Source organism: Grampus griseus (genome assembly GCF_964374135.1).
Source record: "Grampus griseus genome assembly, chromosome: 17".
Classification (NCBI taxonomy): Eukaryota; Metazoa; Chordata; class Mammalia; order Artiodactyla; family Delphinidae; genus Grampus; species Grampus griseus.
In genome coordinates, this window is record NC_139011.1 from 21619722 (window position 1) to 21633565 (window position 13844).

The window sequence follows — 13844 nt, forward strand, 5'->3', positions numbered from 1 at the left end:
TTATTCCCATCTTACAATGGCAGACACCTAGGCTGAGACAGTTTGTCATAGGTCACACAACTAATACGTGTTAAAGATGGTGTCTTAGTCAGCTTGGGCTGCTGTAACAAAATACCATAGACTGGATGGTTTAAACAATTGGATGGTTTAAACAACAGGAATTTATTTTTCAGTTTTGGAGACTGGAAGTTCAACATCAAGGTGCCAGCAGGGTTGATGTCTAGTGAAGGCTGTCTCCTTGGGTTGTGGCTACCTTCTCACTGTGTCTTCACACAGCCTGATTACTCAGTACTGCCTATGGATGGAGAGAGGAAGCAAGCTCTGAGGTGTCTCTACTTATAAAGGCACATACTCCATTGTGAGGGCCCTACTCTCATGACCTCGACTAAAACTAATTACTTCCCAAAGCCCCTATCCCCAGATATCATCACATTGGGGGTCAAGCTTTTAACCTAAGAATTTGGGGTGGGTCACAGTTCAGTCCATAGCAGATGGTATTCAGACCAGGTTGGCTACTTCAGATTCTTCTGTATAGTCTGGTACCATATTCTGTTCTCTGCTCCCACAGTTTAGGAGCTCTGGTATCCAGATTATTTGGTGACCATGTTAAATGTAATAAGTTGGCCAGCAAAAGAAAATGCTGTTGATACTTGTGTACGTACTCCTATAATATTGAATGTATTGCACACTTCTTTTGCCGAAAACCATGGAAAATAAGGGTAAGAATAAATAAGAAAACAAAAATCATCTATGATCCCACTCCCTGGAGAACTGTTGCCATTACCATTTTAGCATATTCCTTTCTAGTTTTTCTCTTTTGGAGGAGGGAGCAACCTAGGTTACTCACATATTCTGCTTTTTTTCCTCCTCTTGGCATCTCACGAGCATTTTCCCAGTTCAAATTTTTAGAAACATTCTAAATGATTTTTGCCTTGGAGAAAACAGATTTGAGAGCTACTAAGAAAGTAGAGGACTATATGAGCTGAGTGTGGGAAAAGGTGGACAAGATTGATGACTCAGGGCCTCTCACTGAGGGAGAAAACAGAGTTAGTAGGCATGGAGGGTGGGATTGATAAAGTCAGTGTATACTTTTACCGAGTGCATTACCTATGGAACTCCTGCCGAAAAATGCTCGTTAAGCAAACAGCCATCTGGACTGGAGGTAAGTTTTAAAAATTACCATCATTATATGGTTGGAAGTTGAAACCACCATATTCTAGGTGGGGAAGTTAAGGTTCAGAGAGATAGATGTGTTAATTGACCACCAGCTCCTATTGAAGAGGGGGTACCTTTAAAGCTCATGTCACTATAACTTTTATCAGGCTCCCAGCACAGGTGATACTCAGTAAACGGTTTCAGAATGGACAGTATTGCTTGTATGCTGCAAACAGTTCTTCCAAAAAGTGATCATTTGTTCTCTATTTTGAGTATTTAGTGCTCACTACTGATGCATCCCATTCTATGTTTTGAACAGCCTGAATCTGATAGGTAGTTTCTTACGGGATGAAACTATTAATTCATTTTGGTAGCCCGTTCTTCTTTTATTCCCCTGCTGCTGCTTCTTCTGCTGCTTGTAACTTGTACAAACTGTTTTCTGTTTTAAGACTCATGAGCCATTCTCTCCTTGTTTTCCTTTAAAAACCTAGATTTATAAAAAAGGTAAATAAGTTGTGATTGTTCTATTAGAGAAATGCTTTTGTTCTCAAAAAACTGTACAATAGTTTTCCTTTGAGACCCCACATGAAAATTTCATTTTAGGCTTAAGAACTAGATAAAAGCCTTACCTACTTTGGGATCTTACGTTTTTCTCCCTTTTGGATAATATAAATTACCATGTTTCCCTTTTTGATTTGATTGCCAGAGCCCAGAACTAAATTTGTGTGTTTTAACCAAAATATCTATGGCTTGCTTCACTTTGTTCAGGTCTCTGCCTCACCTTCAGTTTCCACCTTCTTTAATCTAATTTATACTTTCCCTAGATGTGATTTTACTGGTTATGCTTTTTAATGCAAGCTACTTCATGTCCTTTGTGAACATGGTAAGATGGAGATGGATTGATTTATCGATCTATAATTTCCTAATAATTGTGACCATCCTCTAGTACATTAACAACAATTAGGTTTCTGAAATATTTCTTATAGTACCTAACTTTGTGCCAGCATTAAACAAGTACTTGATATATAGCTGTAAATATGACAGGGGCGTTACCTGTCCTCATGAAAGAGCATGAAATGTATATTTTTCTAAACCCAAAGATTCTCATTTGGTCTTCTAACATACTGTGCTCCTAATTGTAGCAAGTGGTAGCAGTAGTCAGTAGGTTATTCTTTAAGTGAGAATTCTTCATGGTGATAGGTAAGGAAAGGGGGTCTATAACCCCTTGCTCCCATCAAAGTGAATTTACTTTGTTTGTGTAAATGGATCTCAAATGACATACAATTAACTTAGTTGCTGTTCTCTGTCATTCACTTACGTGCATCTGTTTTCATGACCAAGGACATAAATGTATATGTATATTTTAAAAATTCTCGTAACCTCAAAGAAATAGGATTTCTTGGCTGTGTTTCATGATCTGATTAAGAAGATACAATATGAATTTGTTGCAGGATATACACAGTATTTTCTGTGAAGAATCCAGTTTATTTCATAGGAGACTTCTTGGGATACATTAAAACCTCTAAAAAACCCTGATTTCCAATAATTTTCAAAGCTCTTACTAGTTTTAAAAGATACAGTAGCACACACATCCTCTTCCCTTATTCCCAGCTTAGCATACAGAAGAAATTACTTGTCAGAATTCATAAACACTTTAAAGAAGAAATTAAACCACCCAGGACAAATGAACACTTTAAAAAATATTTCCGGTAAGATTAAGAAAGGCAGTATTTTTTGTTATTTCTTTTTAAATAGAACAGGTTAATATCTAGGTAGAGTAGAATTTATATTGGACTGTATATTTCTCTATATTGTGAGAAATTGAACTCTTACCATAGTTCTTAAACAGTCCCAGCGTGGCCTTAATAACAGGTGTATTAATTGGGGGATCAAAAAAAGGATGAATACGTAATGCAGACTGAGTGAAGAGAATATGAAAGTTTTAAGAAATATGTACTCTATAGTTCTCTCTACCCGAAGTAGACTCTTATTTAATTCTTTTTTCAAATGCACATTCTGTTTGCTTAAATCTACATCTGCTCCTAGCTTTGAGCATTGCCTGAAACGTATGTGTGGCTTGGCAGAAAATATGATATGAAGAGGAAAGCACAGAATAGTTTGTCTTATTAAATAATGTGGCAGAGCCTTCACAGTTGATAGCCTGTCCGCGCTCACCGTGTCTCATGGTGCTGCTGGGAAGGAGGGTTGTGATAAGTTTCTTAAAAGCCCTCCTTAGGTTAGCCCTAATGCTAGAACAGATATATTTTGATGTATTCCAGTTTCCTGTCATGTTTGTTGTTATCATTAATTTGTTTCAGAATTGTGGGGTTTTGTTTGTTTGTTTGCTTTTAAAGCCCTTTGCATCTCTTGGTTGAGCTTAGTTTGTTTCTTTGTTTCAAAGAGCATGTACAAGTACATCTGGTCTCTCTTTGTTCCTTTTCTTGATCTGTTTGTGCAGGTCATCTTTGATCTGGTCCAGTGCTTAGTTTCAAATAGTAACATAGAATGCAGTGTTTTAGGAGTTTGATTACATGTTTGTGATAGTTTCAACTTTGACATTTAAAAATCTTTGAAGGTGGTTTTATCACTTAAAATCTTACTGGTAGTGCTAAATTACTAGTTAATTTAGTGATCAAACATGCACAAGCTGTGGTTTCTGAAAACCTAGAAATTGTGTATTTCTGCTCTATCTCTGTTATGCTTTATTGATTCAGAAATAATTCACTCTACACTTTACTAATAAAGAAGAGATGAGATTCTGTAAACGGATGGTTGCCTGGGCTTTGGAGTCAGAAAGTCTAAAGTCCAGTTGAGTCCTGCCACTTTACAAGCTGTGGTAAACAGCTTTTCTAAAAGGATTTCGGTGATTAGCTCATTAGAGTTATTGTGAGGAATAAAGTCAGATAACATATGCAGACCACATAGCAGGCAGTGTGACATATAAGTGCTCACTAAGTGCTGGTTTCTTTCCTGGTGCTTAGTCTTGTCCTTTTCCTCCAGACTATATCTATGTATATTTTTAATAAGATTTTATTATAATATATTTTTAAATGATTTGGATTTGTTTGATACAATATCAAAGTAGTCAAATAAGACAATAGATCCATTGAATTGTTTTTAATTTTTAAAATTTAAATTAGTTTATTACTTGGTCCTTTAATTGTTCCCCAATAAGACATCTCTAACAGCCCCCCCCCCCCGCGTGCGCGTGCGCGCGTGCGCGTGCAATCTGCCAGACAGATAGTTTTAAAGTATGCTTCAGCTTCAGTTTTCTACTTTCAGCTCATCCCAGCCTGGCCAACTGTGGTAATTCTTTGTTCCTGTTTTTTGGCAATAAATTGCATTTCATGAGGACTCACTTAAAATAATAAAATAAAGATGGTTTTTAAAATGAAGGTGAGGAATTGGAGGTGAAAAGAATGCTGATTAATTATTGTGCTGAACTGAAAAGCTTCGAATTCAGTGTCCTTCCCGGTGATCTTAAGGAGAACTCATATCTCAAACTCCTGTTCGATTGTTTGCCAGCGTGTGAGTCCAGATACAGCATTTAAATATAAGGCAGCATAGTATTTTCAGTGTTTTCATATTTGGAGATAAAACGGGAGAAAGCCCAACAAATGTGGTAGATTTTTGAAAGCAATAGTTATTGGGCAGCCTGCCTCAGTTAAGACTGTTTAGCTCTAGGCAGTTTAAAATTGACTGTTTCGCAAAGGAGGGTATCTGGAAAAAGTGAATGTGCATACACTGGTGCCAGATTGCGGGCAGTTCCTCAGTGTTGTAAACCAGGCTCTCCTTTGCTTGGGAGCGGCTTAAGCAATGAAGGTAATTGTAGAGGTTGAAGAGATTTATAAAACTTCACCTCATTTTTATAATCCTTCCAAATTTTGTAGCACCACCTCAATTGCATCTAAGTGTAGCTTTTGTATTAGTAATTTGAGTTGGCTTGGTAGTAACTACCAATTTGTCTTTGAAATTCATTTGCTGTTCACTGTTTCTCCTCAGTCAGTCGGCAGGGGGTTTGCTTTTTAAACTAACAACGTTTAAAATGTTCTTTCCTAAACTTCTCACTACACAATTCTGAGCCTTTCTGTTGAATATTATCATATTTTAAAGTAATCTCCCTCTCCCCAAAAGTTTTCCCTTGCTATTCATCTTTGGAAAGTTCTCCAGAAATATTTAGCCATTAACTCAGAAGTTAATATCGTTGGTTGAAATTGCCACTTGGGCTTCTGTTAAATACGAGAACTTTAGAACAAAAATGAAAGTGTCTCTAACCCTGAGCCAACTCGTCAGAGTTGCCAGTAAATGCTTGTCTCTTATTTCATTGATCTGCATTAACTCAACTATAGGGAGGTGTGGCACTTTAATATCAAGGAACTTTGGTTTTCTTTTCCTTCTCCTTTCTCTTTTGTTTCTGTTGCTGTAATTCTCTTCCTTCTGAGAGATAGGAGTGAACCTTATCTGTCTAGCCACATCTTTTCTACCCTTCTTTTAAAACTCCAGCGGCGGGTGGTGGCAGGGAGAGGGTACGTGAGGATGGCTGGGAATGAGAAGGAAATAGCACCAGCCCCTACTCCCCAGAGCCTGCGGGCTGGGACACACGTCCGTCCTCACAGTCCTTTCCAGATAGCATGAGCCCTTCCCCTTTCTGTTTACCCGGTGTCCTAGCTAAACTGGGTCTCTTGTTTGTGTCTCACCTGCCCACCCCCAGTATCCCTCCCCTCCACCTCCAGCATAACTCCTGAGAGGGACTAGACTAGCAGAGCCACTAAAGCAGTGGTATTTGCCTGGGAGATTAGAATCTGGAATGATCGTTCCTTATTTCCTGTGTAAAGTTTACTGGCATGTCACTGTATCACGACTTTTTTTTCCGTGTCAGAGGGTAAATGGGTGTCAGCCGGTGTGGCAGCTCAGTTCAGTTGATTGACGGGCGTGTTGGGAGCACAGTTTGGAGACAGTTTAGTGGGACAGTCTGCTGTGCATTTCTTATCCCCACGTAGGTTTACTGGGAAGCTTTTTAGGGTTTTATTTTGTACTTTTTGAGAACTTGGGTTGGAGGAGGAGGAAAAACTGTGAAAGGAGACAAGGGTCACATGTCTGTGTTAACATTAGAACAAGGACATAGACCTAAAACACTGCAGAGGTAAAAATTCACATGGCTGTTTCTGAGTTGTCTCTTGATTGCATATAATAGAACAAATATGACTTCCTTAAAAAAATTTTTTTTAATTAAATTGAAGTAACCTCTTTAAACTGTGCATTTAATGGAGCCTCATATGTATAGTTCCAGCGAGGACTGGGCCTCAGTGCACCCCAGCTTCACTTTGGAGCTCTAGCACCCTTACCCTCACCTTTTCAAGGATCACTTGTAGTCTTTTTAGTTAGATCCTTTCTTTCTCTGATACCTCCAAGAGGACATGCATTTAAAAAAAAAAAAGTTGTGTTTTTTAATTTAAAAAATTGGGGTGGTAGGTCTAAACCTAGATGAAGAATGACCTGAAATTTCACCTATTTTTTTTGTGTGTGTAATAGTGAAATTCCAGTTCATTGTAGATTTTCAAAAGCAATTTTATTAACTCACCTGTCATCGGTCTTAACCCTTAGATTTGTATTTTCATCCTATGAAAACTCTTATGACCTTAAAAATAAATTTTTATTAAAGCCTCGTAAAATCTTGTATGTCATGATTTTCTAAGCTGTAGAAGAGGAAAATAGAAGTGCTCCCCCCACCTCCAGCCTCACCCGTAATATAGAGGTTTATTTCTTCATCCCTCAATCCCCAGAAATAAATACATTGGCATTTATTACAATGGTATCTCCGAGGGCGACAGGCTTCATTCATAGGCTTATAGTCTTTAGTCTCTTCTCTAGCTGAGAGAAACACTTCATTTTCCTCCTTATCGTTACCAAGGGGCTGTAAGATAGGTAAGACTCTGGATGAAGAAGGAATCTGGAGGTTTGCTACTGATTGTAAAGTTTTCTACTTCATGCATCCTGAAAATGCTATTATAAAATCTGTTGTATTCAGGCTGTTTGACAGTAAGATTACAGAATATTTTTCATAGGAAAGCACTTTTATTTTAATTATTAATGCATGCTACCTGCTTTAGTTTATAGAAGAATCATTACTTGTAATTAGCATATCCAGTGAACAGTGTGGAATCGTAGCATTTTGACTGGGATGAGCTCTCAGATCTTTTTGGAGATGGGAAAACTGAGCATCAGAGAAGGACAGCGAGATGCCCCACGGCAGAAATCTCAGAGCCGACATGAGAACCTAGATCACTAGACTCCGGGTCTTTTCTTCTTTTCTACTACTGCCAGTTGGTAGAATCTGCCTTCTGCTTATATTATAGCTAAATTGTACATTGACAGATGTTTTAGAAGTACCAGTTTTAAAAAACTCATCCTATAAAATCGTGTTTGTACTGTCAGTTGCTTGGTAATTGCTCCCCGTCTCCTCTTTCCTATCCCTTTAAAATAAATAATTAAATTTAGTTCTGGCTCCTGTTTTACTGGTGATATTTGAATTTTTCATTCATAAGTTACATTTGATTAAATTTTACTAGCCAAATCAGTGATTTTACTTTAAAAGAGTTATGAAATTTTAAAGCAGAAAGAAACAATAGCAATGGTTCTATCCCAGTTTTATGTGGTTGATAGGAATCTGTTAAACTGGCTAGGAAGGGGGATATCTTATATGCTAGAAGCGAAAAAATTAAGATAAAAGGTAATTGATTCAAGATTACCATGTTAATTTTATACTGCTTCTTCTTGAAGCCTTCATATTGTATATGAAAAGAAAACTTCAAAAAACACATAATTCTTGAGTAGTTGATGAGTTGGCTGCCATCTTTTATCATAAGAAATATAACCTTCCTTGGAATAAGCAGATTTATACTTTCTTTACCTAGTAACAAATGTTGGAAAGACCGTGTCCATCTGGGGAAGGTTCTTCTATACTTTATGATTCTGAATTTTGTTTGCTTTGTAAAACTGTAGTGCTATAACCAAGGAAATGACAGACATTTAACTTTACTTTTGCTAAAACCTGATTAAGAGTTTTGAAAATGAAATGGTTAGATTTTGAGTTAAGCAAATATGTTTACTCAACACAGTCATGCATTTTTATTGTAATAGAAATAGCTTGAATATTATGTTAACTATAAAATTTTCTCCTGTTTTACATATTTGCTACTCATTATTGGGCTATATTGCTTTTCAGAATACATTATTATAGTGTCTGCACCCATTTTTCTAGTAATACAGCTTTGAGTTAATAATATACGTTATAGTCATTAATTTGACATGTAAAAGTCATCCAACTGTTTCATTCTGTACATGGTGATTAAAATATAACTATTCTAATGAAAAAAAATACTGTTGATTACTTAACACAAAGGAACACACAGACAAGAAAAAAGAATTCTTTTCTAAATTTAGCACATGCAGCAGGGGGCACCAGTTGAAGGCAAAAATGAATTCTTCTATTTTTAATCAGCTACAGCTTGGGTCCTGTTCATACTTAAATAATGTGGTAGTTAATTGTTTTCCTGTTGGTTTTCTTGATGGTTTTAACTTCTCAGTTCTAAAAGCTGTGTTGAAGACGTTGATAACTACTCTCAACTTATTAATTCAAACATAACTTCTTACAACCATCCAATTTAGTAATTACACAAATTTTTTCCTTAAAAGTGGAGACACATTTAATAAATAATTACTTGTTTGGAATAAGGCATTATTATTAGATTTTTAATACTGTTTCTACAAAATGTGTTTTTGTTAATGAGAAAAGGAATGCCCTAATGATTTGAAAGCTTAATTTGTTTTCTTTATATGTGAAGCAAATGAATTTAAAATCTGGAAACCTGTTCCCTTTAGCTAATAAACAGTTGTGTAGAAGTTTGTTTCCAAAAAGGCTTGTTTTTAATATGGGTAATGTCATTAAATAGTTTTTCTTTTGTCCCCCTCGTCCCCATCATCTAGTCCAATATCAGATGGAAATGATGCGGAGCCTTCGCCATGTAAACATCGACCATCTCCACGTGGGCTGGTACCAGTCCACATACTACGGCTCGTTCGTCACCCGGGCGCTTCTGGATTCTCAGTTCAGTTACCAGCATGCCATTGAAGAATCTGTCGTTCTCATTTACGGTTAGTAGGAGTTTCCTTTATTATTCTTTTCTTCCCTTAATATTATTACTACTACTATTTTTGCTTTCTGTCTTTTCGCCTCTAAGAGCAGCCTGGCAGGCCTTCTCAAGTAAATACCAACCCTGTTTCTGCAGCAGCCTCAGCAGCAGCTAAGTCTAGACAGGGTTTCCTTCTTTCTGTTTATTTTTCTTGCTATCAGAGCCCTGATGTGTACATTTTGGAATGCTGGAGTAGCTGCTTCATTTTTATTCCTCCATCTCCCCTCCCTCATTTGAAGGGGCTGGTGGAACTAGACCAGATGTCTAACAAACCCCGATTGCTAGAGTGTCTGGCTCTGTACGTGACTGACCAATCATAACACAGTGTGCCAAGTTTTTTTATACCTCTGACAGCAGCGTACAAAACCTGGACTGTTTCTTAGCACAAAGATTTTTTTCTTTTCGGCCTATTTAATGGTGTTTCCTCAAGCTCTCCAGACCAGATGTTCTGTGCTGTATCAGAACTGTAGGCAATTTAACAGCTTTATAGCCTTCCCCCTCCCCAAACACTCACAGTTTGCCATATCTGGCAGACTTGCATATAGTTTCCAGCTGAGAAGTAAATGTAACGTCCTGAGTATCTGTCAGAAAAAATACTAATGAATACGATCAATCTTATGAGCTGCCCCCAAATTGTTTCAGTATGTTAACAATTGGATTACAGTAAAGAACAAGTTGTTAAAGTGTACTTATACTGGCTGGAAACATTGCATCATCAGACCTTGATGAATTTTCCACTTGTTTCAATCTATTTTGGTTTTCATTTTATCACCTATTGCTAAAAGTTTCACTGTGTTAAGTTTCAGGCAACATGAATGTTAACACAGGTTTTAGGCGAATATTGGCATGCCGGAGCCGTTATGCAGCAAGTGCTAAGCTCCCTTACTCACGGAGTGTTTAAGCGTTAGCTTTGATAAAATTAGTTTCTCTAAAACTAAAGAGACACTTGTGATTGCACTTTGACTTTAGTGGTTTTGTTTTTAGAATCTGCTTTAACTAAAAAATTTGAACAGTGATTGTTAGGACGGATAAATTTTGGAAGGGCTGTTTATTTAAATTAGTGGACTAAGAACTACACAATGTGTCCAGTGAATTTTCATGTTTAATATTCATTAGTACTTTCCTTCTAATTATACAAGATGTATGTAAGATGTATAGAACATATGCTATATTTAATTTTTGTCAAGATTGCTGGTTCTAGCTGAGGAATAGATTTGAAAATAACTGTATTTTGTATCTTCTGTTTATACTTTCGGGAGGAAGTTATTCTGCCTATTATAAGTAGGATGATAGGTTCCTGCATTTTCACTTACTGTTTGCTATGCTGGTTTGAATCTGCTTCAAATTGTATTCTGATTATTTATTTTGATCTTCATTTTGCAAAGACTATGATAATTAACAGAATGTGCCCAGAACCAGTGTCATTTGGGCACTGGTAGTGACAGAATTCTTAGTAATTTCTTTTTCTTTTCCTTATTTGAGATCCCATAAAAACTGCCCAAGGGTCTCTCTCACTAAAGGCATACAGACTGACTCCTAAACTGATGGAAGTTTGTAAAGAGAAGGATTTTTCTCCCGAAGCGTAAGTGTTTGGGGGCCTATAAGGCATATGTTAAGGATCGGGTGTTTTTCTTTTAAGATATTAGTTTGCCACATGTATTGAATCCTCGGTGGTGGTGTGGTAATGCTTTTGCCATGTGGACGGTAGAAGTTTCTGCATGGCTGAGTGCCACTTGATTTCTCCCTTTCCATGTTTAAACTGTTCTTTATGGAATGTCTCATCCGTTGTTCTCAGCATGAGTGAATTCAGTTAGAGTGGGGATTAATTAGCTACTGGATTTGAAGAAATGTATGATTAAATAAAGGGAGGTGGGATGAGTGAGTGTTCAGTGGCTGTCAGATTGTAAGTTCTGTATCAGAACAGTCGTGAGCTGTTTGTCTTATTGTCTGACCTGTTTCATTGGGGGTGTGTGGAAAGATATAAATATTTTTGGGGGTTCAGTAAGGAATGTGGATTTTTTTGGATATTTTATGGGTGACAGGTATGCAAAGAATTAATTGAAAAAGCTGTTTTGTGATCCTACATAATGGCATTGGAATATTTACATTAAAATTTTAAAAATTCAGAATTCTTTCATTTTCTGTTAATTATAGGAATTTTTATTTCTTATTAAAGTTAGTGCTTTTGACTTCATGTAGGACAGACGATTCATTACTAGTTTACCATTTGGCTCCTAAAGAAATTAAGATGCGAAGCATTTAAAAAGAAAAGCTAACTCTTGAACAGTTCCTGGGCATGGTAGTTATAACTAAACTCTGAGGAGTTGCGTTCTCGCCGTGTTCTCAGCCACCGCGTGTGGAGTAACGTGTGAGTGCCCTGCTACTTGTTAATCTCTTGAGTTCAGTTGGCTTTTAAAGTGAACTTCCCAAAAACTAGAGTATTTCTCTTTTCTAGCTATTTTAAATATTTTAGATATAGATTATATAGCATGATTTCCTATGGCATTTACATTTTAGTATCTGAAATTTTGAAGATAACCTGATTGTGAAGAAACAATAGTTTCTTTTGCTAAGAGTCTTATTTTCTAGTCTTATAGCTCCAACTCGGATCATTTTCAGAGTTGTTCAAATCACTCGACTTAGGCTTGACTCTGTAAAACTCTAGTTTCTCTCCCTTTTTAAAAGTGCTAATGAGACAAAAATCCTGAAGAGGGCCTGTAATTAGGGAAAATGTATGAAATAATCAGTTTAACACTTACTTCTGACCATCAGACTAATGTATTTTTAACATGCTTCACAGATTGAAAAAGGGAAATATCACCTTTGAGCACATGTTTGAAGAAGTGCCGATTGTAATTAAAAATTCACATCTGATCAACGTCCTAATGTGGGAGCTTGAGAAGAAGTCAGCTGTAGCAGATAAACATGAATTGCTCAGTCTTGCTAGCAGGTAAGCAGCCCTGTCTAATGAAAAGTCCCTTTTTTATCACTTTCTGCAAAAGAGTCTTTTACTTAGACTTTAACCTGTGAAACAAGAAGAAAATTACTTAAGCACATTTTGAGGTTCTTAAGACATAGTAGCAACATGTAGTACTTGTCCAGCTCTACTAAAATCCAAGGAAAAACACCGTGGTTATTGATAAAGTGAGGTGGTGTTTGAATACTAATAGCTCCTGTTATCATAGGAACGCTCTGCTGCCTTCTCTGTGTCATTTTTGCTTTGAGATGGTCCATGCCCACAGGGGAGGGGTTTTGTGATTTGGCTCAGCTTTATTTATTGTACAGTATCCGTAGAGGCCGTGGTATTAGGTCTGGATATTTAATAATGCTTGGGAGAAAACCAAAATGCTTCTTTGTTTTACTGTGGCATTTGCCCTTGTTCAGATGTAGACTCTATAAGCAGTAAGCTTTCCATTTGAATTTTCAACCAAAATTAGAATTTTCTGAACCTCACACTGGCTTTTGCTTCTTAGACAGTGGTGACATCATTTGCTTCATTGTGACTGCTTTGGCTATCTAGTTGCTAAGATATTATTTATTATATTGATAAAATGCTGACTGAGGTGTTCTAAAACAGATTATTTCCTTTATGAAATTAATGTTTCATTTCCCCTCATTGATTGCTTTTAACAGAAATATGAACAGAGTCATGTATATAGCTCCTCTTAAATTCCCTTTAAGCCTGATGTTAGTGATTGTTTTGTGGCAGGAGAAGGCTAATAGCAAGTAGGTAATCTATCAGTATGCATTTGCTGAATGGCTTGGAAAAACAAGGTGTGTTTTCATAAAGCAACCAGTTTGGAACAGAAGCTCAGTTATTTATCAGGTTTCTAGTTATCCCAGATAGAAGCTAGTACAAAAGAATATGCAGGCTTTGTACTTCTTCAGTATAAGACAAGTAGGGGTAAACCCAGAAGGACCAGTATACCCAATGTTCTTCTCCATGCACTGGGATGGGTGGCACTGTGGTTGAAGTGCCACCTTCATTGCATGAATTCATCACAGAGGCCACTAGAAAGTCTTAACAGGGGAAGGAGATGGAAGCTGGATGGTAAACGGAGGGCTCAGTAATACAGCCAGGTTGCAAGGGTCATTTGGCACTAAAGAGTGTACTGTTTGACTGCAAATGTATGTTCATAATAGTCCTTTAATTTGTCTCTTTTAGAAGGTCATATTTTTCTTCATTGCTTTCACAAACACACTCGGCACACCTGTATTTAAAGCATTGAGCTAAGAACCTTTTTCAGCGTGCAATTTGATGTATTAAGTATATAGTTATATAATAATTTTAAATTTACTATGTGAAAGCTTTTGCTTACATATTATTTACGTCTTCACCTTTCTCCGAGCTTCCTTTATTGAGGATACAAAACAAATACAGCCCTTCTCTGCTTTCCCATTACCAATGAGCTGGTCTGTAATGTCTGTTTGTCCAAAGCGGCATTTAGAATAGCCAAGAAAATGTTCTCAGTTCGCCATAGCAACTAAGATCTGGAC

At 36.9% G+C, this 13844-nt stretch overlaps 1 protein-coding gene across 2 annotated transcripts in view; it reads left to right on the plus strand.

Annotated features, from left to right (window-relative positions):
• Positions 1-13844, plus strand: part of EIF3H (eukaryotic translation initiation factor 3 subunit H) — an 86909-nt gene that overhangs the window by 62922 nt on the left and 10143 nt on the right. For both annotated transcript variants that reach the window (XM_082674441.1, XM_082674442.1), the window contains exons 3-5: positions 9142-9309; positions 10830-10929; positions 12148-12297. In XM_082674441.1, the coding sequence (XP_082530567.1) occupies positions 9142-9309; positions 10830-10929; positions 12148-12297 (418 nt within the window). The remainder of the gene's footprint in view (positions 1-9141; positions 9310-10829; positions 10930-12147; positions 12298-13844) is intronic.